Source organism: Limanda limanda, chromosome 4, assembly GCF_963576545.1.
Source record: "Limanda limanda chromosome 4, fLimLim1.1, whole genome shotgun sequence".
Classification (NCBI taxonomy): Eukaryota; Metazoa; Chordata; class Actinopteri; order Pleuronectiformes; family Pleuronectidae; genus Limanda; species Limanda limanda.
Genome location: NC_083639.1, coordinates 1,600,404 through 1,627,617, shown reverse-complemented (window position 1 = coordinate 1,627,617; position 27,214 = coordinate 1,600,404). Strand labels below are relative to the sequence as shown.

At 43.0% G+C, this 27,214-nt stretch overlaps 1 protein-coding gene across 1 annotated transcript; it reads left to right on the top strand.

Moving 5' to 3' along the window:
* The first annotated feature begins 293 nt into the window (after positions 1-293).
* On the top strand, positions 294-26,509 carry nav1b (neuron navigator 1b). The gene is made up of 26 exons (XM_061069089.1): positions 294-501; positions 4,084-4,228; positions 5,737-6,037; positions 7,368-8,127; positions 8,614-9,024; positions 9,892-9,933; positions 10,022-10,182; positions 10,696-10,869; positions 11,232-11,284; positions 12,187-12,264; positions 14,018-14,101; positions 17,912-18,149; positions 18,234-18,355; positions 20,052-20,230; positions 20,432-20,591; positions 20,861-21,056; positions 21,369-21,466; positions 21,550-21,645; positions 22,185-22,353; positions 24,154-24,389; positions 24,493-24,647; positions 24,747-24,818; positions 25,439-25,635; positions 25,754-25,872; positions 26,014-26,211; positions 26,323-26,509. The coding sequence occupies exons 1-26, from the start codon at positions 437-439 to the stop codon at positions 26,404-26,406; spliced, it is 4,593 nt and encodes a 1,530-aa protein (XP_060925072.1). The 5' UTR covers positions 294-436; the 3' UTR covers positions 26,407-26,509.
* The last annotated feature ends 705 nt before the right edge of the window (positions 26,510-27,214 follow it).

Here is a 27,214-nt window from a genome sequence, read left to right as displayed (position 1 = left end):
CTCATCTTTTTTATTCATCTTCTCCTTCTCCCTCTTCCTCTTATTCCTCTTATTCCTCTTATTCCTCGTATTCCTCTTCCCCTTCTTCCTCTTCATCCTGTTCCTCTTGATCTTCTTCTTCATTTTCATCTACAACTTCTTCTTCTATTTTTTCTTCTTCTTCCCCCTTTTAATCTTCTTCTCCTTCTTCCTCTTCTTCCTCTTCCTCTTCTTTTTTATTCTTCTTATTTTTCCTCTTCCCCCTCTTCATCCTCTTCTTCTGCCCCCTTTCTTCCCCCTGCTGTCACGGGAGGGGCGTGTTGTCTGCCCAGTGGCCGGCTGCCTCCCTCTGCTCTCCGGGTGAAAGCACTGAGGGTCTCGGTCTCTGGCAGCGGAGGATGTGAATTTAAATGTCCGCTGCTCACTGACGATCCGGGGAAGTTAAGTTCTCTGTCTAATGAGCGGTGGTGTTTTCCCGTTGAAGGCGTCAGCAGCGAGGAGGACTTTGCTCTTCACGTCCAGGTAACGAGGAGGTTTTACAGCTGCGGGTCGATATGATTCAGCGGCTTTTTCTAACGGATCCGATAGTTCATGGCGGCGATTTATACATTTGTCTGGTATTAATCAAACAACACGTGGTTTTTAACGTTATAATAAAGTAACATTAGCCGATTATATAAACGTAAGTAGAGGATTAATTCGGCTTGTTTTACAACATTTTTGGTGTTTTAATAACGACGTTACACTTATTTAATTAGTTAATTATCTTATTTTACAGTGGAGTCTTGTCTCTTTTTACATTCTAGTAAAGTAACTATTTAAATAGATTGAAGATTAATTCGGCTTGATTTACTGTGTTTTTAGTGTTTGAATAACCACATTAAACTGTAATACTTACATTTTATAGTGGAGTTGTTTTGAATATTTACTTTTAAGTCAAGTAACACCGGCAGGTTAATTAAGGACAAATAGATTAATTCGGGTTATTTTAAGGTGTTTAAATAATGACATGAGGCTGCTAAAGTTGAATGATATGTATATGTCAACACCCTTGTTGACACTGGCTTAGAACTGTATATATAATCTATATATCTGTGCTGACAGATTTCATGGATCCGTATAATAGTGGATGTCTCCAACATTCAATTAGCCATAGACATGAATGTGCATTAACCTTGTCCTCATGGTCTTGATACACAGGAAATAAACCCAGAGCCAGAACTGAACGTCATACTGAATCCTTCTGTGCACTCTGACATGATTTAATCTGCTTTTATAGATTAATACTGATGTGGTTTCAACTTGTCTTTATTCTGCTGCTTGCTCCATCTTTGTTGTGTGTCCTCAGTTCACCCCGACAGATTTGAGACAGACTTTCCATACAAAATACTTTTCGTGTAGAATAACTCCCAGCCATCCACATACCTCCATAAGACAATTTGATAAGGAACTTTTTAACGAAGCCAAGAAAATGTGAATGTCATAAATGATGAAGAGCTCTGGCTTAGGAAGTGTCTTTGGGCTGGATTATGACGATAGAGAAAGTGCTGTATAGATTCACTGTGTGAAAGGTGAAACTCTTTGAGTGGTCATAAAGGCTTGTAAGAGTAAAATAGTGAAATCCTAAAATAGACGAGAAAAATAAATAAAAGGGATAAAGCTCAAATGAAAATAAAATAATGAAATGCAAGAGTAAGTAAAACCACAGATAAAAAGTTCTACCAAAGTTAGTAAGTTGATGATTCAATAAGTAAATCAAATACAATATGGGGATATATCTGTAAAAACAACAATGCAGTGATTCTTGCCATAGTGGCAGCCAGCCTTTGTGTGTCTGTGTGTGTCTGTGTGTGTGTGTGTGTTTTCACTGATGCTGATTGCATCGTCTCCGACCTGCTCCCCCCCACCAATCATCTCCAGATTCTTCTTAAATCACAACATTTTTTGATTGCAGCCCAACTCAAATAACAATGTGGACGCACACAAGTCAGAGAGACGTTGGAGTAATGCCACCGAAAACAAGAATTTTAATTGCCACCCTATGCATGAAGTATGCACTCTGCCGGTGCACTCCCACCCTCTCTCGCTGTCTGGATTTCCCCCCCGAGAGCTGACAGTTTGGCTCGTAGCGCCGACAGCCCTCCTGCCTCCTCTCGCGCTGACATCCCTGTGGGGGGGTTATTCATGGCCGCTCCGTGGCTCCTGACAGAGGTGGTATTGTTCAAACATACCACGAACATCTGCACTCAATGTAAATCAAACCTTATTCTCCGTATTCATGGTATGTGAAAATATTTAAGAAACAGATTTAAAATCAAACATTTATTTTAGGTTTTTCTTTTTCCCTTTCCTCATGTCAAACTTTCCCACCGAGCTCATGTATCTGTGGCCGCAAATCTTTAATATATATCAGAGTTTTCAAAGCCAGTGTGAAGTGTCAGCGTATACGCGACTACAACTCAAATCCAGCCGTGTGATTAAATCCAGTTCTGAATGTGGACGGGCCATTTTTGTCTCCCTGTATTTTGCTGTGTAGCTCCGTGTTCCGTGCCTCTGCTAATTACAGCCTGCACAGCCACAAGGAGCATTTTCATTTCAGTGGGGGGGGAAGTGAGGAAAAAGGGGAAAAAGGAACCGATCCAGCTCGAGCAGCGACTTTGCATTTTAAGGGTTTTATTAATGTACCTTTTTCCACTGTGTTGCGTTTTTGTGCGCCAACACAAATTTGATTACCACCTGTGGTTGCCAGAAGAAATGATGGGGGAACATAGTTACACAAAAACTCAAAAACTGGACGTGCATTTATCTCACAGGAGATATAATTTCTAAACCCAACGAGGCATTATTGCTCTTCCAAAGCGCATAAACATGTTTTACTGGTTCATTTCAAACTCCCCTTGGACTCTGAGCTGTAATGTTTCGGTTGACTTAGAGGCTGCAGCTCCAAGTCCGCATTCATCTTCCAGTATAAGTGCTTGGAGATATCTGATGCCCATTGAGCAGTTTGGTTTCTACTGTGCCAGGACTATCTGTCCCTGCTTTCCTTCTGCAGCAGGCCGCTCATTGCAGCATCTGATAGGCGATTTTGGGTGATTCAGAGTGGATGTGAGGGTCAGGGAGCGCACAGGAGCCTGTCACTCTGATCCCATGCATCTTTAGAGACCAGCAGACTCTTTCTAAACCCTGAACTGTCAGAACAGATACTTTTTTTACTCATCATGATTTATCTGCACATCCTGTAAAGATTCTTTTGAAGCTACAGTTAAGGTGGCCGTTGTTTGACTTTGTTTAAACACGGCAACATTGAAGAAGGATTCTCTAAACAATCTTAGATAAAAATGTTAGAAAAACCTGAACCACACCTTATATAGATGTTTGGGGTGGATATGGATTTTTCAACACAGATATAGAAGAGTAATTGGCAATGATTCCTTAGATATCCCAATCAAACACTTATGACAAAGACCATTGATGCTTTATATTTTACAGTTTAGTGGGCAAGAGGTTGGGTTTTATAGAACTTGAATGATAAACGTTTTATTAAATAATGCAAACATAAATGCATCTTTTCTGCATTGTTTATTTTGTGAAATAAGTTTTCATAAATACCAATGTATCTGTTATAGGCTCATATCGGACAAGTTTACTGGCCAATCGATAAATCGTTAAAGCTCGAGAAAATACGCAAAGAATATTATATCTTCCTCCTCCCATAATGCAGCTCATTAACGATTCAAATAGGATGTTCAGACAAATACAAATTACGTTTTTTGTCATCAGCTGTTATGATGAGACAGTTGGCTGATAAACGAGACGTTAAAATAAAATAGACGTATGGTTTATTTCATTCAAACTGAAGTGTCCACTCCTGAAGGGTTATTCACCATACGTCCTGAAGCTCTGATGTATGAGTTCCAAATTCTTGTTTGAGCACGTGGCCTCCTCCAGAGATGACTCATTGCCGACAGATGGACGTATCACTGCTGCAACCAGCTTTATTTAATCCCTCCAAACACATTTCTGAAGCTTTACCTACTGCACATTCACCTGGTTGTCAATTATTAGATTTTTCTTTGCTAACTTGTCGTCAATGTGTGGTTTCAGCTGGGACGAGAGCAGCTCCATCAGCAGCGGCCTCAGCGACGGCGATGGTTCGGACAACCTCAGTTCAGAGGAGTTCAACGCCAGCTCCTCGCTCAACTCCCTCCCCAACACGCCCCTGGGCTCCAGACGCAACTCCTCTGTCATGGTGAGCTGAAATACTGTCGCCCCGACAACCGTGTGGTGACGTTTTCCTTTTCCTTCGCCTTGTTTTGTTTGGAAAAAGCGGTAGCTAAAGAAAGTGATCTGCGTTGTGCTGCGTGTTAAATGTGAGTTGAAAAAGGGCCACAGGAAGCAGCCACACAACCTTACCTCTGTCATTACGCTGGAACCACAGAGACACACAATCTGTCACAGTTCAAAACATCCACTGCACAAACACAGAAACGGAAGTAAGAGACATTTTGGTGTCAGTAGATTTACTCTAAAAGAACAATAGCTAATTATTTAAGGCTCCACGAGGGCGACACCCAGTGGCAGGAAGTATTTTGTTTACGGGTTGTTTGTCCGTTCCACTCTTGTGAACACAACATCTCAAGAACCCCTCAATGGAATTTCTTAAAATTTTGTACAAAAGTTCAGTTGGAGTCAACGATGAACTTATTAGAACTTGGTGGTTAAAGGTCAAAGGTCAAGGTCACTGTGATCTTACAAATCACATTTTTGGTCTTATAAACACCTTGAGGGAATTTCAAATAAACTGATTCGATTTGATTTTAAGGTCACAAGGTCCTCACAAAACATATTTTTACCTTGAACATAATATCTCAAGGTCCTTTAGAGTTTTTCCTTAAGAATGTGATCAGTTGTCATTTGGACTCAAAGAGGAACTGATCAGATTTCAGAGGTCAGAGGTCACCGTGACCTCATGAGTTTGGGGGGAAAAAACATGTAGATAGAAACTGCACTGGCAGACGCACACAACCGCAGGGTGGAGACTGTAGTTATAGATTGTTTGTTTAATAAGGGAGAAAAATATGTAATTAAATATTTTGACTTTTAACTTGGCTATGTGCATGAACTTTCTATGTGAAGAAACCACAAGAAACTCTAAAACATGTCTGGGGGAGATCTTAACATTTGGTTTAGATTTAGTTTTGCAACAGCGTTTGTGGCTTCTACCTTTCTCCCAGGTTATTACAGGAATGTGTGCTTACTTGCAGTTTGCTCACTGGGAAGAAATGAACGTTACTGGGACTCAATGAGCCATCTGTCGCTCTGGATCACAATCATATTGTGCCAAGAAGCAGCATGTCCAGTTTTGTCCCCGATGTTACCTCTTCAACGCACCACAGGATCTTTCTCTTATAGTGCAGCCTGCTTTTATTTTGTCTTCTGCACAGAAACACATAAAAAAAAATAGGCTCGACTTTTACTCTATTTAAAATTTCTCAGTTTTATCCCCCAACAAACTGATTTATCTCAGAAAGTTTTGAAACAATACACTTTTTTTGTTATGTTTTCCTTTGTTTGCTTTCTTTCCTTTGTCTGTGTTTTTCTTGAATCCGTTCTGGGTATGTGAATCTATCTTACTCCTTCCCACTGGAATGCGGCTCAGATGAAACAAAAGATTACAGAGCACAGCCAATTCCACAGATAACACGGACCATAACTGAAGGTTATCCACCCCCCCCCCCCCCCCTTCTCTCTGTGCAGCTCCGCACTGATGCAGAGAAGCGCTCCATGGTGGAAAGCGGACTGTCTTGGTTCAGCGAGGATGGCAAAGTCATCCACAAGCTGGAGAGCTGCAGCTATGAAACGGGCAGTCTCAAGACAGAGGCACCGAGCAAGTGGAGGAAGAAGCCTCCAAGCCTCAGTGAAGATCCAGGGAGTAGGGGTGAACTGAAGAAACCGCAAAGTTTGGGTCAACCAGGGAGTTTCAGGAAGGGTCGTAATCCCCCTGTGGGCGTCACCTCCCCCATCACCCACACATCTCAGTGCATGCTCAAAGTCGCAGGTGAGATCTCGTGATAACATGTTTTCACTTTTCATCTCCATGTTTATTTCTCTGTCTTTTTTATCTGATGTTCCCGTCATATTCACTTTCCTGGTGGATCACTGCCACCGTTAACTTGTTTTATCTATGCAATCTATGTCATCCATCATGTCTTTGTGTAATGAATCCAAACATGAAACAGAGTCTGTTTGTAGAGCAGCCAAACCGGATGTCTGCTCGGTGTCAAGATGAATAGAGAAGTGAACCCTGAAGCTCAAGCCAGGTTTTGATTTGTAACACGCTGCAGTATACTGATGAAAACAATTCTCCATGAAAAAAACATTTTATTGTGGAAAAAATCCCAGCATGGCCCAAAGCCATTTTTCTTTCGAGGCCTGCAAAAGCCAGTGACTGTACAGAGACACTGAGTCTGCTGTCTGCATCAACTACATTTATTTTAATGTCCTCTAATCCTCAAGAAAACAGTGCTTGATTAAATAAAGGGGTTTAAATTGAGATCCAATATCAACATTTTTCTTGACCTTCTTTTTGCTTAATTTAAGCTTTAAAAACAAGTGATTATATAATTATTTCTGATTGTATGTATTTTGGCAGCAGGATAAAGGGAAAATGTACTTAGTGGATGGATTTTTTTAGGCAAATGCTTAGTTAACAGATTCACATAAGACGTCAGATGTGTTGTATTTACTTTATTTTTTAAACTTAAAATAAACAACAACATTATTGACCCTCTTTCTCTCATCTTTTAAAGTCTTATCCAGCTCTAACGTTTTAGAAATGTATGAGTCTTTCAGTCTCAGTCATTTAGTTAGTTCGTTGTCATTCACCTGGTTCACACATCAAGTATACACATTGAATCTATCGATTCGAGGATATCTTTCATTGAGTAGCTAATGATGCATTCATGTGGCCTAAGAATAATCACAAAAATTAGTTTGTGACCGAGAAAATTCATGGGAGCACAACGTCAAATCAAAACAACAACTTGGAAAGTTGGCAAGAAAAATGTGGTTGCGGAGTTGCTGACGTCATCACTTCAAAACCAATTTATATCATTTTACATATCTAACAATTAGCTTTTAAAGTGAAGTTCAGACGTTTTTATGATTAACTTGTATGCGTAAATTATTTGTTTATACGCATGTCACAGCTGTTACTCTTTGTTTGCTCTGTGTTAATATGCAAATAATAATAACAAAGGTGTCTTGAAGTTGTTGAATGCTCTTAACACATGAAAGAAGCTTGGTGCAATTTATCCTCATTGAAATTGTAAATAAATTTGCTGTAATGTTGTTACTTAACCAGGCAGCTTTGTTCTTTCTTTATGCAGTACCTAAAAGTGAGAGGCCACTCGACAAATCCAAGATGTCCATTAAAACTGCTGGTCTGCAACGGTCTCGCTCCGACGCTGGCCGGGATCACCTCGGAGAGCACCGCAAGCCTCCATCAGGTTTAGTTAAACCCTCTGCTGGAGCCTCCTTTGGGTATAAGAAGCCACCAATAGCCACCGGCACCGCCACTGTTATGACAGCAGGGGGCACCACCATCTCCAGTGGCTCCGCTACCGTGGGGAAAATGCCCAAGTGCTCCGGCATCCCCATGAAGCCCGTGGGAGGAGGGATACCAACAGGTCGGAAGAACAGTTTTGATGCCAGCAGCGAGCAGAGCTTCCCGGGGCCGATCGCCCGAAACAGCCTTCAGTACCGCAGTCTGCCTCGACCGGCCAAGTCCAGCACGTTTAGTGTGATCGGTCGCCAGTCAGGTCGGCCTGTCAGCGGCACCATTGACCCCGGCCTGTTGAGTTTGAAGCCCGTGCCCATGGCCTCTTCGGGACCCAGGGTCAAAGAGCTGAGTAGCTGCGGCAGTAAGATGTCCACTCGAACCAGCACAGGCCCGGTGAACCAGACCGACCGGGAGAAGGAGAAGGAGAGGGCCAAGGCGAAGGCGGTGGGCGCTGACATGGACTGCTGCTCTCTGAAGGGAGAGGACGCTCGGTCCGGGACGGCAGGGGAGTCCACTGTCAAACTCCACGGCCTGAGACGGACCAGCAGCGGCAGATACCCTGAGCTGTCATCACCCACCACACCAAGGTCTCTCATTTACATTCAGCTCTAAAGGGCCATTTCACCTGAGTCACAAAAAAGCACATTGTCTCGCTGACCTCTTGTGGTGTCTTGCGTTGTGGGACATTATTAGTTCTAACATTTTCAACAGCGATTTGTCTTCCGAGAGACAGTTAGTCTAAACAATCCAGTGAACTCACTGTCTGTATTTTTACTGGAACTACTTTCTAAAGTAACAGTCCAAAATAATATCTTATGCTGCTCTTAAATTTACAGGCAGACATCTTGGATTCAGATGTCAAAAAATACAAACACAACTGGCTACCTCGGCATGTAGGAGTCGAAGTTAGGAAATTAGATTTCTGTGATCTGGGTCAAAGACACTATAAAATGACCAAAAAAAAGAAATCAATAATACACATCACACACATGCACGAGTCAAGTTATGACTTTGTTATGAACATCACCTTAGTTTCTGTTTTTGACATCTTGTCTCTTCTGTCTGTTTCCTAGAATGCTGCACACGAAAACTCTGGGTCGCCCCCCCAGCCTGGCTCACCTGGACAAGGTTAACTCGAACAGCCTTGACTCCTGCATGACCATTCATGACCTCCCCCCCAAAGTCCCCCCATACTCCAAGCTTCAGGACCTGGCTGGTTCCCACACCGCTGGCCACCTCACCCCGAGCCCGGCGCCCATCCTCCACCTCGACTCCCCCAGCTCCTACACCAGTGACAGCCTGAGCCGGAGCGGGTCCCCACTGCTCTATCCCAAGCTGATGCACCGCAGCATGGAGTCCCTGCCGCTGACCATGAGCGTCCCCTGCAGCTCGAGGTTTCTCACTGCTGAGAGGCACGACAAGCAGGAGAGGACCACGGGGACCTGGGGGGCCGGGAGCAGAACCTCCCTCAACCTCACTGATAGGCAAGTCTCAGAAGAAAGAAAATGTGATTCTGGCATTTCTTGTTTTATTGTACTTTTTATATGTGGTATGATCACAAATAAGCATTTTGAGCCTAATGCAAGAACACATTTGTCTTCTTATCCTAAATTTCCCCATGTGTTTGTATGGTCAGTTTGGTTAAACACTACACGTAAGATTCAATAAATGCTTCTATTTTCAGAAAAGTGGGTAAATGACGTGTGTAAACCCAATAATCCCATCAATTATAGTACAATTTCTCCTGGTTTACTGCATTACCACACAATATGTAGAGAGCACTTAAGACTTCAATGACAGGTCAAAACCACTTTGGAACATTTTGGAACGTAACAAGTTCTAAATCACTCGACCTGCACAGGAGACGTTTTCTTTTGTTGTACAACTTAACAACTCAAGGAGAAAAATCCACTTTGTCCAAGAAACTCTTAATCGTAATCCTTCAGAATTGAAAAAAAAACTACATTAATTACATAAATAAACGCACCTTGGATCTGTCATCTTCACGTTAATGGACAACAGCCAGTGTTTCAGCGTCAAGCTTTTAGATTCTTGGCAGTTCACAGACATCCACCCATATTTTTTGTGCCTGTTCTGGGAACAGAAAGTCTGAGCTGTCGTTTACAGGATGAAGGTTTGTAGCCACTGAAGGACTGAGTTTGTCAAGATGGCCCAAATGATTTCCTGCCAAAGAAGTGTGCCCACGCATTCTGTGTGAAAGTGCCCAGTGCGCCACATGGACTAGATTTACAGGAAGGTTTAAAAAGCCCTGAGATTTCTGCAGGTCTTATGACAAATAAACATGATTTTAACGCTTTCTTTCTCTGTCAATTATGTTTCTATCTTTACAGCTTGCAAGCGGACAGGAACACCTTGCCGAAGAAAGGCTTAGAGTACGTCCCAAACACTTCACATTTCTAATATCTCACACTGTGACGTGTCTTCAATGGTTTTAAATTAAAGTCACCTCTCTCCTCTCAGACGCTACGGCTCAAGCCTGTCGGACAGCGATGGAAGCAAACCGGGCAGGCGCCACTCCCACACCATCGCTGGCATGACGGAGAGCGACAGCCCCCCCCAGCTGCCCTCTCCCACCCGCTTGCTCCACCCCTCCTCGGGCAAGGCTCCTCTCACCAACGTGGGTGAGTCCGCCTGCTTCTTCACTCTGGCTGCCAAGTTCTAAAAACACCCGAGCTCTGAAAACTAATGAGACCTGAGATCTTTGATAAGCCATCCATCTTATCGTCGATAATTACCCAGCAGAGAGGTACTGAGTTCACACTCGGGGGGGCCGTCCAGATAAGTTTTCTGAAGTTAAGAAATGTTGACACAACAATCTGTCAAATCCAAGTGGTGAAGTGATGACCTAATAGTTTAACATCACATGCAACCCTGTGAAGATGATGATCCTGTGACTGGACTTAACTTAAAGTCTGAATTATGTAGGAAATAGATGCAGTGGGGGGGGGGCAAGTCGGTGTATATTTAGCTCTTTGAATGTTGTGGAACCAGGGAGTTGCCTTTCTCCGAGTCATCAGAATAAGGCTGCCATACCTAGGTGTAAGAATCTGTGTGTATGTGTTTCTCTGCAGCTCTGCATCCTCCAGTTTGAATTTGTTTCTCCATCTTACCAAATCTGTCTCTTTTGTCGGTAGTTGCCCCAATTTCCATCGGATCTCCGAGGATCTCGCGCTCGAACAGCATCGGCCCCCCCGGTGACTCAGCCTGCGATCTGTTCGGAACCTCCCCCCTGGGCAGCAGTCTGTCGCTGGCTGACCGGCCAAAAAGCATGATGCGGTCGGGGTCTTTCCGTGAACCAGGGGATGATGGTGAGTTTTCCTCGAGTGGCCTCCCACCAGGGGAGTCGCCCAACATGGCCGAACATGAAATAAAGCTTAGCACACAAGCCAAACATCAGAATATGATTTATTTTAAGTGGAGAGGAGTCTGTGTGTCATCGTTTTAGATTAAAAGGGAGTTACTCAATGACCTAATCTGTGATTCACATGTAACCATAACAGCAAACCACCCATCAGCTACTTAGAAATTGAATGACGTCAAACTTATTTTTCTGAGACAAAGTTGATAATTTACCAAATGTCTGTTTACATTTTGTATTGTGCTTAAAAAGGAACTTATTTATATTAGAAATCATATCATGATATCAATGTTTATCTTAACTTTCTTACAGTACATGGCTCTGTGCTGTCTTTGGCATCCAATGCTTCATCCAACTATTCCTCGGTAAGAAGAAACTCTATGTAATCTTATTGTCTATGTTCTTCTTACTGTTGTTATGGTTGTCATGGTCATGTCTCTGGCCCCAATCTCAGTTTCGGATATGCTCAGAGATTTCTTATTGCCACTTTCCATTATGTTTTATGCCCTGTTGCCTTCTATTTGAAAATGTGTCTACTACAGCTTATATGTTATTAAATTAATTAATCTTCAGCCTCCGGTTGGTTGCCAATTGGTTTATATTACCTATTTCAAGCCTGTATTTCACTGTTGTGATCTCTATAAAACTTCAGTATTGTCCTTCTCACAGTGGGTAAGTAGTAAACGTACTAAAATGAACTCTCTTCATTGTTTACCATGCCTTCATTAGAATGAGGAGAGGATACAAGGGGAGGTAAGGCAAACGTGCCACCACTCTATCACCCACACTGCTTTTCCTCTGCGTCATCTGTCAATCATTTCCGGTTGAACCAGGTCCATCCATCACGTGATGTCATCAGCGCTGTGACCGCCGATCTTTATCTCCGGAGCTCATAACTCAGTTCTTTCTGTTTTACGTCTCATATTCTTTGTCCTTCAGCACCAGCCGCTAACATTTAATGAAGTAATTTTCAGACCTCTTAAAAATTCTCAGCGCATGAGGACAATCCATCAACACCCCATGATCGTAACATTTTGATTTGGTTGTGAATGTGTTTAACTTGTTTTTGAATCATTCCAGTTTTTTAATGAGGAGCGATATCTTCCATAGTTTGTGTATTTGTGTGTTTTTTTTCACCAACAAACACATGTAACACATTCCATTATCACCCTTAAACCCATGTTAACGTTTCCAGCACATCAAGCTACTGTTTAATATCATCTCAATGCTCAAACTGCTCAGACTAACTTTGGAAGTTTGTCTGCAGCAAATCCGGAAGCTGAGACGCGAGCTGGAGTCCTCCCAGGAAAAGGTTGCCAACTTGACAATGCAGCTCTCTGCCAACGTAAGTAGGACTTTTTTTAAGTGACTTGGACGAGCTTTTTATCCGAGTGGTATGAATCCAAAATGTAAATTAAATGTCCTTAGAGTCAGAATTTAACGTCAGAGGACATTTGGAAGGAAGGAGGAACGGCCAAGGGCTTCTTGGTAACTTCAGGAGTTGTGCAGATCCACACAAGCAACTGGACTCACTGGTGTTTCTGGAAACTCTGAGAACTGAAGAAGCCTTTTGAACGAGACATGAAACGTCTTAAAGAAACACAAGCAAGTCCAGCTGCTTATGTACATGTGCTGAAGATTCCATGGAATCGCAAAATATTTAGGATCCATCATCTCGAGTGTCACAGCCTGGCCTCCTGTCGTCTCGCTGCCTGTCACCTCTGGCCACTTTTACTAAAATCTTTTATCCCTTATATTTTGATGGATACTCATCAGCTATACGCACCAAATATCCTGCTCCTCCTTTTTCTATTTCTCTCATCTTGCTGCACATTTTACTCACTGCCTTTGCATAGCTTCCGACTAACCTGTGTATGATTTGAACACATTAATGAAGTTTATCTTCGTGTGTGTGTGTATTTTTGAATGTTTTTAATGAGAAGCCTTATCACACGCCTAACGCCCCTGTCCCTCTCTTTTACCCTCGTGGCTGTATTGACTGCTGGACTCGCTGCTGCCCCCCGCGCCCCCTCCCGCTGACCCGCTCCTCTGGATGCTGGGTGAAGCAGCTTGGCCAGGTTTGTTGGACCGCTGCCTTCAGAGCTTTCTGTTGCTTCCCCTGCGTGATTCTGATTGGACGTCAGGCTGACAGGTTGCTGTCACACATCTCTGCTGAGGCTGACAGTGTGACACAGTCGAGCCTCAATCCTACCTGGAAGCATGTTGACGAGGGCTAGAGTGAATGATTATTCTCATTAATCAGTAATTTGTCCGTTATTTATTTGGTCTGTTTTGTCTGGTCTACGTGCCAAAAGTCTTACAATGGTTCGTTGGCATAAAACACCAAACAAATTCAATCAAGGAAATGCAGATGAACAATTTTGATTCTATTTTTAACTGAAGATAAATATGAGGAAGGAGGGCGGAAGAGAATGACAGGCAGGGTACATTTAAGTGTATTAAAAAGAGGTGATTTCATTAAATTACCAAAATAAAAGAAGACATAAATAGATATAAAACCAAATTGAAAGGAGACTCATAACTCTCCCAAGGCCCAACAGTCTCCTAATGAAACCACATTAACATTCTGTAGAACAAATTGCACACACTCATAAATATCAGTCTCCAAAGACTTTTGATTTGTTTTCCACCAACTTTGTGGGGGTGTAAACTTAATCACGAACATATAAACACACAAACTGATATGCATGCAAAGCTAAAAAGAAGATGCTGAACCAAAGACCTAAAATAAAAAAACACGGCATCATCATCGTCAGCGTTGGTGTGAGACATCTTAGTCTAAAGGTCAAACATGCTCCAGGAGGTTGAAGTGGATTGTCTGACTGTTCCACTCTGCGCCTCCTTCACCACCATTACCCTAACCTCCTCTTTCATCTCTGACATCATCCACAGCTGTCCGCCACTCCACCCCCCCCCCCCCCCTCTCCTCCCCGCAGACAGAGACAAGCCATTAGTGTGATGTGCTTTTGAGTGCGAGACTGCAGAGTGATTTTTATTCAACCGGTGACTCATACCTGTTTCCTCTCTCAAACGCCCCTATCTGTCTCTTTCTCACCGCCTGTCTCTTTCCCTTAAAGGCCAATCTGGTGGCAGCGTTCGAGCAGAGCCTGGCGCTGATGACGGCGCGCCTGGAGACTCTGTCCGTCTCGTCGGACCAAAAGGTATCTCTCTGATATCATGATGCTGATGGTTGATGTGCTGCCTGTTTCATCCAGGACTCTTTCCTTTTTATATGTCAAAAAAAATACATTTGAGAGTGGGTGGGAACAAAATCTCACAAGTCATTATTAACACACAAGATTCATTTGTGTGTATTTTGTTATTTAAAACAATGTTTAATAGTTTATTGTAAGTCTAATGTGTGCTTTATATTTTTTATAAATAAATCAAATTATATAACATATACATATACATCTTTAAGTTAGCGTGTATACATTAGACTCCAGATATAAGACAGCAAACACATTAGGGCTCACAATGTTTAATATTTTATTGTATTGTTTTTTAAACAATGAACAGAAATATGCATTGCTATAGATCAGGGGTCGGCAACCTGCGGCTCCGGAGCCGCATGCGGCTCTTTGGCCCCCCTGCAGTGGCTCCCTGTAGTGTTGTGCATGTTGCGCATATTTTCCGCGAACGGTGAACTCAACGAATCAGTTTTCATATGATGAACGTGAACGTGAGTGAACGTCACGATGGATGTGAGTGACGTTTTTAAATCATCATCGTATCAGGCCATCATGAAATACCAGGAGCGGGCGAGTGTGTGTGTCAGTGTGTCTGTGTGCTCCCAGGCAGCGCGCACACAGACAGGCCCCGGGGCTCCGCCCCCCGCCCGGCTCACTCGCTCTGAGAGCCGCGGTGAGATCTGAGCTCGTTCACGTGAAAAGCAGCCGCTCACAGACTCACCGGCGGCTTCTTATCACTGGAAACAGTGAAAACAAAGAGTTTCTGCGGTCACAGCTGCTCAGAGATCAGCTCCGCAGCTTTTATAGCAGAGCAGAAGCTGCAGTTAGTTTGTTCCGAGCTTCAGTGTCTGTGACGGCTCCAGTCTGACCTGCTCACATTTTTTTTTTTAATGTTTCGTCCACTAAAATATGCGTCACATCCTATTACGTATACGGCCCGGCCCTTATCCCTGCAGGTGGCTAATCTAGAGTGTCTGACCACCGGTCTAGGTAAGCTAACAATGGATAAATCCAAAAAAAGAAAAGTCGCAGAGGAAAATAGAGAATTTAATTCTGCATGGACTGATACATTTGCTTTCACTGCCAACGATGCTGGCCTACCTGTGTGTTTGATTTGTCAGGATAAATTCGCAAACAACAAAAAATGCAATGTTGAAAGACATTTCCTTAATAAGCACACAGCATTTGCTGAAAAGTACAAAGCTGGAGATGAGAGAAAAAGAGCGATTTCTGAACTAACCCTAACCCTAACCCAAATATGCTTTCAAGAAGTGGACCAAGTCTGTAAACTCAACTACTACTGCTAGTTTTGTGGCCGCTCATGAGATAGTAAGGCGTGGAAAGCCGTTCACAGATGGAGAATACATGAAAGAATCATTCATTAAAATATCAGAGCATCTTTTTTCGGACTTCAAAAACAAAGGTGAAATTATTCAGAAAATTAGAGATACGTCTCTCTCTGCAAAGACCGTCAAGGACAGGGCCATCAAAATGGCAACAAACATCACCAGACAGCAAATTGAGGACATCAATTCAGCTCAAGCATACTCAATAGCCTGTGATGAGTCAAGTGATGTAAACGATATTGAACAGACAGCGCTGTTATGTAGATATGTGAACTCTGATGGGCCGCAGGAAGAAATCATTGAGTTGATACCACTTAAAGGCCAAACACGGGGGGAGGACATTTGTGAGGCTGTTGTGAATTGTTTAAAAGCCAAAGAAATAAAAACCACTCACATGGTGTCAGTGGCTACTGATGGGGCACCTAGTATGAGAGGAGCACATAAGGGCTTTGTGACTTTACTTCAGAAGTCGCTAGATCGAAAGCTGCTGACGTTTCACTGCATCTTGCACCAAGAAGCACTGTGCGCACAAACATTTCCCCCCGAATGTATGGAGGTGATGAACCTTGCTATTCAGATAGTTAACAAAATAATGGCAAAAGGGTTAAACCACCGACAATTCTGTTCATTGTTAGATGAAGTCGACAGCACATATTCGGATCTACTGATGCATAACAAAGTCCGGTGGCTGTCCAGGGGAGATGTGCTGAAACGGTTTGCTGCTTGTCTGGACCATGTGAAAGCCTTCCTGGAAAGCAAAGGCCTCACCTATCCCGAGCTGGAAGATCTAGATTGGCTGGAAAAGTTGCACTTCATGGTGGATATGACAAGTCACTTAAACATGCTGAACAAAAGCCTCCAGGGAAACGGAAGAACGGCCCTGCAGATGCTGGAGGATGTTTTGGCGTTTGAGCGCAAGATGACAGTGTTTGCCAGAGATGTACAGAGAGGTACGCTCTCTCACTTCCCCTCCCTGGGAAAGTTCAAAGAAGAAGGCAATCACATAAATTGTGAGTATTTACAGCGTGCAATAATTGTAATGCAAGCTGCATTTGGGGAAAGATTCAGCGACTTCAGAAAGGAAAAAAACACATTATCCTTCCCTGTTTCACCCCTGGACATCGACCCATCCCTGCTGAACATGTCCGCATTCACAGGAGTAAGCCAACCAGATCTGGAAATTGAACTGGCCGACATAGCTGATAAAGACTTGTGGGTGTCCAAGTTCAAAAGCCTGACAGCTGATCTCGAAAATGTCGCCCGTCAGAAGGCCATTCTCGCTCAAGAGCACAAATGGAGCGAAATTGAAACCTCCCCAAGACCGACAAATTTGTGTTCGAAACATGGAATGCCATTCCCGACACTTATATAAACATGAAGAAGTATGCATTTGGAGTCCTGTCCATCTTTGGATCAACATACTTATGCGAGCAGGTTTTCTCAAGCATGAACTACATAAAATCCAAGTATCGCTCCCGCCTAACAGATGACAGCCTGCAGTCCTGTGTGAAGATCAAGGTCACATCTTACAGCCCTGATATAGAGAAGATCTGCAGTGATGTTCAGACACAGAAATCACATTAAACATGTGAGAACACTATAATTTAATAGGCTATTATTTTGCTAAAAAATATTTATTTCAGACACTGAGCTGATGTAGTTGTGTTTTATGTTCAGGTGCGATGGTTGATTGCTGTTGACAGCACACTGAAACGGACTTTAGTCATAATTAAATACAAACTGGCCTATTTTTTATGTTTACTCTTTTTAAGCTATTAGGCTGCAGCTAAATGTTTTATTTATTTCATAGTGGGCTACTTCTTATTTTATACATTTACCACAAATATGGGGAGGATTCAAATTGGCCTGCATAGTTCTGTTCTTAATATATTTCAAAATAGGCCTACACATGCCCCTGTATTTTGTTCTTGCAATAAAATGTCAACTGTTTTCTTTATTGTCGTTCTATAATTTCATAAATGCAACAAACTATAGTTCTTATATATACATACAACTTTATAAGCTGTGGTATCAGATATGTTTTGCGGCTCCAGACAATTTTTATTTGGGGGAAGAGGGGGCAAAATGGCTCTTTTGATAGTAAAGGTTGCCTACCCCTGCTATAGATCTATGAAGACAAGTACAGTTATTTAAGCAAAAGGGTCAGCAAATTGGTTTTGATTGATCCAACACGAACCTCCTCTCCAGTCATCTCTCCTCTCTTTTCTCCTCTCCTCTCCTCTCCAGTCATCTTCTTTGCTTGTCGTCATAGCATAACAGTTTTATTATTATTATTATTATTATTCGGCCAGCTTACAATTCAGTTTATATATTTTACCATATTTTAACATTGTTTTAAGATCTCTAGCAATTCAGTGTGTATTTGTTGAGGTCAAAGGTTTGCACAGTGTGGTAACTTCCATGTTGTCCCCAGCCACTCAGCCCAACCGGCCAGTCGAGCGCAGAGAGCCCTTCCACGAATCCCCACCTCCGAAGCATCTTGGTCCAGCTGCCCTTCTATGAGCTGACAGGAGGTCACATCGATGTTTCTACTCTTCAGGACTCGGAGCTCACCGAGCTCAAGGAGACCATCGACATTCTGAAGACTCAAAACACAGAGAACCAAGAAATCCTTCACGGGGCTCTCAGTGATGCAGACATCACGCCCAAAGGTACATGACATGCTGAGGAGGAAGGGTGTGATTGGACATTTCAAAAACTTTCCACCCAATATTCAATTTCCTCTTGTTTTTCAGAGCTGGTGATCAATCGGCAGAACTCGTCAGAGAGCATCTCGAGCCTGGCCAGCACCACCAGTCACTCCAGCATGGGGAGTCTGAAAGAGCAGGAGGCCAAGAAGAAGAAGAAGAAGAGCTGGGTGAGGACTCACAGCCAGACACACAAGTGGCGGTCACACTGATTAGAAACACTTCAGAGTTTGGTTAGACATTGGGTTTGTTTGGCGCGCCAGCGGATTCGGGGGTTTACCACAGCAGGAGTCAGCGAAATGTGTTCTGCAAAACTTCTCACAAATGCTGGAAGTCATAAATTGAACCAACAATTTGCAGCGGTTGATGAATCACATGTTTTTCTCATCACAGAAAGGGATGAAAGTGGTGGGACACATTTTATAGAGTGATTCTTCTTGTTGGACGATTGAAAACATCTCTTATAATAATAGTATCAATAGCAATAAAACATTTCAACTTAAATAGATAAATTCTGCTTTTATATTGTGTTAACACAGTGAGGGGGATAACATTTGATCAGATTTGTTTATCAAGTGTTCTCTGCTCATAAAACCACAACCTTCACTGAGGAGCAACAATCAGCCTTTAAACATTAAGGAAATAATCATCTGACTTATATCGTGGTTATTAATGACATTGACTTCAAATTATGCTTTATCTTGATTATTATGACCGTATCAAGCACTTTATGGGGCTGTGTATCCTTGTAAAAAGCACTTATTGCAAAGTACAACAAATGCCAGTGGGTATTTGTTTTGCAGATTTTTTTTACAGAAATTCATCCTGTGGAGTTTGTTCATGTTAGATCAGATTTTCATGGCAATCCATTTGTATTTGACCAACAAATTAATCAGCACTAATCAAGAGTAATAAATGTAGTAACAGTCTTGATTAGCACTACGTTACAGAGGTTAAACTATTCACATGATCAATATGTGCAGTAAAATCCATAATGGCACAGTTTTCTCTCTATAAAGGCTAATGTGGAATCCTTTTTTGGCAAAAACAAATATATAAATGTATGAAATTTTAGTAGTAAAATGTTTTCACTGATGTATCATGAAGCTGAGATGTCTTCTGACCTTTTCTGTGAGCAGTGTAGCTCAGTGGAGGCATTTGATGTGAGACCCTCAGTCAGCTGCTGTCCTACTTCGTGCTCCTGCATGCGCACATGTGTGATTCTCCTCCTATCTGGTTCCCGATCTGTTATTAAGTATGACTCTGGTCTTTCCCTCATGCTGCCCTGCTTTTTTATTTTAGGTCTTTGAGGTGAGTGAGTGATGTTGCTCCAGCAAATAAAGCTGCTAGTCCCCCCATCAGCACCCCCCATCCCTTCTCCCCCCCTGTCTGCAGCCAGCACGCACTTTATGAGTCATACTTTCTGTCATAGGTGTCTTTTTAAACGTGATTCATCAACTTACTCTGTGATGTGCTCTGAATTCATCAAACATGAACCGAGAATCGATTTAACCAGCATGTCATTTAAACATCGTGTAGGTGGTTCAATGAAGATGAGCATTTCTGTTGAAGGTCTTTACATTGAGATGGTTTTCATAGTTTTGTTGTGTAGCTCTCATTTCATTCACACATCTCGTGCATCTGTGCTTTAAAGTGAAATGCCTCAATAATACCTAGTTTGAAAATTGTTTAAAACTAAGTGGTTGCATAAAGAAACAATTGAACTTTAATAATACAAGGTGAACCAGAAAGTTACGAGGAAACAAATGTTGATGACTCATCTGATAGAAGCAGCTCAACACCAATTCTCGTGTGTTAAAATTTCCAGCTATATTCCTGAATGTAACCTCACCCTTCTCTGAACAGTTGCGCAGCTCCTTCAACAAGGCCTTCAGTAAGAAGGGTTCAAAGCCGTCGGGGCCGTACGCCGACATCGAGGAGATCGCCACCCCAGAATCCTCTGCACCTTCCTCCCCTAAGGTCCACCATATTAGTGATGATCCCTCAGCCACGATAAGATCCTCGACCTCTGCAGCATCATCCGGGTAAACCTTTAACTGCAGTGATTTGCTTTAAAACTTGTTAGAACAGGAGGTTACCATGTTTCATTGTCAGTAAATGACTTCTGTGTTCATTTGTTGGAGCTGAAAACTCTTGAAATGAATTATTTCTCATCTGTCAGTCTGCTGCTCCTCGCTGCCTCCGCAGATCTGTAATGTGTTCTGGTGTGAACTGAATGTGTGCAGACTGTGTGAAGGAGGCGATGAGGAGGCGGATGACAAGGTCGTGACAGGGCTGCGTTCAGAGCTGTGGCAGAAGGAGCTGAAACTGACAGACATCCGCCTTGAAGCTCTGAGCTCTGCTCATCAGCTGGAGCAGCTGCAGGAGGCCATGAACGGCATGCAGGCAAGTGGCATAGCTTCCTTTTGCAATATTTTTATTTTGAGATAATTGATATGACATGGTTCTGTGCTGAATAGGAAGACATTTTGAATACTCTACTGTGGGCAAAATGTATGGTTCCTGTATTGTATTTTAGAATTTAGATTTCATGATGGATTATATGTGAAACTCATCATTTATGGCCTTTATTGCTGTAATTGTTTTTAATCATTTGATAGAGATGGTAAGGTGATGTATGAACATTGCTGTAACAGTTGTGATTTTCTCTGTAGAAGACAGTGGAGAACCTGAAGGCTGAGAACGACCACCTGAAGACGGGTACTTTGTCCCCCTGTCCGTCCCCCGGACCCTCCAGCTCCGTGTCCCAGTCCTCAGGTCTTGCCATGTTTGAAGGTTCCTCGCCGCGACAGTCGGTGGCCTTGCAAATGCCAAAAAGCTTCAGCAGAGGGCTGAGTGAAGGGAGCTCAGGTAAAGTTAAATCTCCGAAAATGTAGACGTGCATTGTTTTTAGCAGTGTGGTAAACATGAAGACACTGTGGTAAATGGTACTTACACACACAGGACAACAAGTAACTGTATGTAGATATTTAAAGTCTTCACACCCAGAATCTGTTTATATAGATTAGTAAAAACAGACATTTGGTTGCATTTTAACCATTTTTCTAATACCAGTTATTGATCTGTTCAATTTTTACGTGACAATCACATAATTTGGAATGCTAAGCTTCTATTTTAAATGTTAGACATCCTACGAATCCTCTTTGGTTTTCTCCTGGTTAGACGTCCACGCGGCAGAGTCCCTCAGCCTTTCCTCACAGAGGGACGATCACCGGGTCCGGGTGGTGGTTTGTGTCGCGGACCTGCACGTCTTCAAAGATGTAAGTCTTGTTCTTCCTCACCCTCGTCAGACTCATAATAAACATGATTTCAAACATCTTCATCCCCATTTCTGGACCAACAGGAGGTGAAACAACAGGATTTCTTCGCGGGCACTGTGCGGGTGAACGGCAGGATGGACTGGACCATGCTGGACTCAGCCGTCAGTCAGGCTTTTAAGGTGAGACTCCACCTCTGACCACTCGGTTCAGTTAGATCTGTCCAGGAACTCAATGTACAGTTTGTATCAAGCTTGTTCACATTTATGCTTCAGCTGTCACGTTAATTTTAGCATATCCAACAACTGGGCAGTGGTGAGAGCTAAGATGCAGAAATAGCATCTTCCCCTAACTACTTTACAGTACCACGCAACTTCTGGTTGTTATAAAACGGACAAAGATAGTTTAAAAAGTATTTGGATTTACCGTGACCGTAAAGAATCTTATTTACAAGGCTCATGTCTTTCCAGTGAGTTTCATTTCATAGTGTGTATGGGACCCAATAAACCCAAAGGGCTCAGGAGCAGGAGCTTGTAAACCTCATGCACAGACCATGTTTCTCCTTGGGGACCTATTAAAGCTCTGAAACGTCACATTTGTCATGATGTTGTGTTTTATTGTGAATTTATATGAATTCTTAATTTTCTAGATAAATCTTAAACCACCACATGCTGCTGATACAGTTTTTCTCTGTTCTCTTTTCTGCCCTTTTTCCTTCCAGGTGTACATCACCAAAGTTGATCCCACCTCCAGCCTGGGCCTCTCCACCGAGTCCATTTACAGCTACAGTATGGGCCACATCAAGAGGGTGCTCGGAGGAGACGCCCCTGAAACGCAACCCTCTCGCTGCATGTCCCGAGGCCCCAGCAGCATCACTGTGTCTCTGAAAGGTTTGTGAAGACATGGGACACGTGCAATCTGACTGGATTTAGGACTGACGCTTTATTTCATGTAGTTATGATTCAAGATTGAAGAAGGAATACACAAACCCAAAATGCAGAGTATGAAAAAAAAATACACTTGGTGACCATCTATTCTAAATCTATGTATGGAGTGTTTAATGGACAGGTTGGACATGTGTACTATTCTGGAATCTGGTATTTACACTTCCAGGACTGTAAAAACCTTGAATAAAAATACAAAATATAAAAAATAAAAATACTAAATTACTAACAAATTTTGTAGCACTTAAATGGCACTTACTTATAGCATTTTGTAGTTTTGCCTTATTTTGGAAGAAATTGTACTTTCTTGATTCTAGTTGTTCTGGGTTTGTACCCTCGAGGTTGAATGCACTTATTGTAAGTCGCTTTGGATAGAAGCGTCAGCTAAATGAAATGTAATGTAATGTAATGTAATGTTATGAGAGGTTAGAAGTTGAGGGGTCTCACCAGGTAACAGCCTGGTGCGAGTCCAGTGTCACCTCTCTAATAATGGTGCAACAAATATTCTCACAGATTCACTTCTCATCACATTGATGTTTAAGTGTTAACTCTCCACAGACCTTGGTTTTAATTCGTTTTTTGATGCTATAAAAACAAGGCGAAAAGTCTTGATTGACAGGTGAGACTGGCTTACGATTGGTCGACGCGCGGTTCTGCACGACCTCGCAAGACCTTGCCACGGCGGCTCCATCCCCCCCGAACGCTATTGTGCAAGGTGTTACTCCAAATTCATAAGATGTGGGATATTTTTGGCTTCATCTTTGATTAGTGGGAGGAATTAGACACCGGTCGGCCATCTGTATTTACAGTCAACGATCAGAACGTCTGCATCAGCTGCTTAGTGCAGTGTTTATGCAAATCCTCATGTGTGTTTGTTTACCACAGCAACTGCTGCCGTCTGTACGTCACGTTCAGTATTACTTTACAACTCTTTTTATATTTATGTCGGTATGTGTTTAAGTGCATTGAGCAATATAATAGAAATGTGTAGCCGAAACTCAAATTACCCTGCAGCAGCTGATAAACTCATTAATTCAACGACTTAAAAATAGGTTTTTCTGGAAAAAGATATATTAGGTAGTTAAATAAATGTGGTTCTATTATGCATTCTGTTGTAACACTACCAGGAGAGATAAATGTAGATTATAGACGATATTCGCCACAGTAACAGCAGTGTTTTGATTTGTGAGGCGCACATATGTGGAGCCCATCACTGATTCTAAACCCGAGCTGTGGTCAGTGAGGGGGGGGCTCGGCAGCCGCCCCCCCTCCGCACCTTGGCACGCAGGAATGCGAGGAGCGAAGTGCTAGGAGAGCTGGGAAAGCAGCGGCAACACAGACGGAGCTCTGGGTAACACGATCCCAGTGTAGCCGAGCCCAGCTGGCCGACCAACTCTTAGACACACGGGCCCCAAAGATGTTAAGGCGGCGCAGGCTGCACACACTCACACAAACACGCAAAGTTATTTTCAGAGCAAAAGCCTTGAGCTCCATGTTGCTCATGAAGGACACGGGGGGTGATATCGATCCGTTTTCACAACATCTTCCTGCCGTGGCTCTTCCTGTATGTAGTGTATATTCTTTAACATGGATATTAAGATAAATCTGACCAAGCAGTTAAATATCAAGTGTCAAACTGGACTTCATCACCAACCTTAATATGTCCTGGGTAGTTAGCAGGTAGTCATCAGCTTCATTGCTTATTACCGCGCCGGCCATTCTCACTTTCGCCCTCACTATGTCCAGGTTTAAAGGAGAAGTGTGTGGACAGCCTGGTATTTGAAACGCTCATTCCCAAACCAATGATGCAGCACTACATCAGTCTGCTGCTCAAACACCGCCGCCTCATCCTGTCCGGGCCCAGCGGCACGGGGAAGTCCTACCTCGCCTCCCGGCTGGCCGAGTACCTGGTGGACCGCAGCGCCCGCGAAGTCACCAGTGGCATCGTGGTCACTTTTAACATGCACCGCCAGTCGTGCAAGGTGACTGGAAACTTACATCTCTTCAGAATCTGTACAACCTGAGGTTCAGGTGGTCTTGTGTCGTCTGACATCTGTTTGTCATCTCTCGCTTTCTCTCCTCTAGGATCTGCAGCTTTACCTTTCCAACCTGGCCAATCAGATTGATCGTGAAACCAGCACCTCAGACATTCCGCTGGTGATCATTCTGGATGATGTTCACAATCCTGCCTCCATCAGCGAACTTGTCAACGGTGCTCTCACCTGCAAATATCATAAATGGTAACCTCCAAATCCGAAAATGACTCGAAAAATATGAATAAAGACATATTTATAGATAATTGTGGATTAATACAATTTTCTGTGCCTCTCTCCTTTCAGTCCTTACATTATTGGAACAAGCAACCAGCCAGTGAAGATGATTGCGAACCATGGACTTCACCTCAGCTTCAGGTTGGTGAAAGAAGCAGCTGTGGAATTCTTCTCCTGTACTGTTTTATTGGTTTGTTATGGTCTGTGGATAAATTCCTCTTGATTAAACTGAGATTAGATTTGAAGCTGACTGTAGAATAAACCAGTCGATACAATAAAAGCCTCTTTAATCTAGACGGTAACAAAGTTTGCGTTAATGTGTTTATGTTTATTAGTGAAGTTTGAATTCTGTCACAGTATGGCAGATACCTTTCTTAGGTGTACCAGTCTTTAACCAGTCCCTCCCTAGGACTTTAACTTAAAGAGTGTGTAAAGATTAGTCAGTAATTCATCTCTAAACATGCTATGAATGTCAGAAAGTTATTATTGAAAACATGTGAAGGAAAAGGGAAGAACATTGTTCTGAAGTGTGAAGTTTAACCGTTTTACAGCATTCCTTGGTTTTCATGATTCTGAAATGGCAATCCAATTTGCTTGGGTGGTTAATAACTATTTGTTCTGTGGTGTGACAAACTCAGAAAGGGATTTTTGAATAGCTTCACGCGGTCGTGAAAGTGTGAACTGTTGATGTGAGGGATAAAAGCGATCTAATGCTGTAGGAGTTTATATGACTTTTTGAGTGTTAACTCTCATTTTCTCAGGATGGTGACCTTCTCCAACAACGTGGAACCAGCCAACGGCTTCCTGGTGCGATACTTGCACAGGAAGATGATGGAGTCGGAGAACGAGAGGAACCTGACCAACGAGGACCTGATCAAGGTGTTGGACTGGGTCCCCAAACTCTGGTATCACCTGCACGCCTTCCTGGAGAAGCACAGCACATCAGACTTCCTCATCGGTATGAAACACGACCTCAGGGCTGGACAGGGTCGCTCAAACTTTATATCTGTGAGTGGTGTGATTCCCTGTGTCCTCACTTCACCTCTGTCCCCCCCCCCCCTCCCTTGTGTCCTCAGGTCCGTGTTTTTTCCTGTCATGTCCGGTCACAGTGGATGAGTTTCGATCATGGTTTATTGATCTTTGGAACCACTCTATTATCCCATACCTGCAGGAGGGGGCCAAGGACGGCATCAAGGTGAGTAACCAGAGGTAGCAAATCCAGAGAACTGTCCCCAGGTGGCATCGGAACTCTGTCCTCAGGGAGAGTGGCTGGCTTCCCTTTCACAGGAAATGGTGCGCTCTAATTTTACTGTTGTGGCATGTTGTGACATCTAAGGTGCACGGCCAGAAGGCGGAGTGGGAGGACCCGGTGGAGTGGGTGAGGGGCACTCTGCCTTGGCCGGCTGCCCAGCAAGACCAGGCCAAGCTGTTCCATCTCCCCCCCCCCAGCATCGGCTCCAGCAGCCCCGGTCAAACCCTCGAGGAGAGGCCCCACAAGGAGACTCCGCCCAGCTCCATGGAATCCGATCCGCTGGTAAGAATCTCGCGCGTTTCGTGATAATCTTTAGGAGTGTCGTCAGAATTATTTGACTCAAAGATCCTTGAGGGTTTCTGATTTCTCAAACTCTTCTCTTCTCTGTTGTAGATGGCAATGCTTTTGAAACTGCAAGAGGCTGCCAATTACATTGAATCCCCAGACAGAGAAGATCCTAGTCTGCCCAAACTTTGAACACAAAGCCCCAAATCAAACACTCAGCACTTCGGATCTTACTTTTCTGTACGCTGCACGGACTCAGTGCACATTCAGGAACGTGTGAACCCTCAGAAAGTGGTTGTTGGGGCGGGGGGTGGGGGGTGGGGATTTAAACTCTTGTCTTCACACTAGGTTAACAGTGAAAATGGGTTATTACAGATCCTTTTAATATGTGCAGTATTTTCAAAAACTGTTCAAGCGTTGAATGAAAACTTATATATTCTATTACTTCATTCCATATTTAACCCTTCATTAGCCCTCCGTCGTGTCAGATCGGTGCTAATAGATCACCAGGACTCTCATCGTCTCAGCACTTAAACTTCAGGTGATTTCTGCAGCAGCACACACACACGAATCATCCTGTATTGTGACCAAGTGCATCATGGGATACGGTGTTCCTGTTCACAAGCGCTGTTTCTCATTCAACGGTCACTCATTTAGAAAAGAAAGACAAAAAAGAGTATGACAGCTTGTCAGGAGCTCCTGTTTGTGTAAAGTGCTCTGGTACATATCTAGCGTTAAAGTCTCTGAAGGCCAAACTTATATATGCAATCCTGAACTTCACAGCCCAAGCAGGTGACACAGATAAAATGCCTTAAAAATAAAAAGACATCAGCGTCGGCCCGACTTCAGCAGAGTAAACTGGTGCTTTCATCTATATCATCCCGGCTGATAGTTATCTCCTCGACTATATGCTTTATTTATTTCAAATTATCACTTTTATTTTACAGAAAGAAACATATATAAACAGTAACGTTGGATTATTCTTTAAGTTGACACACAT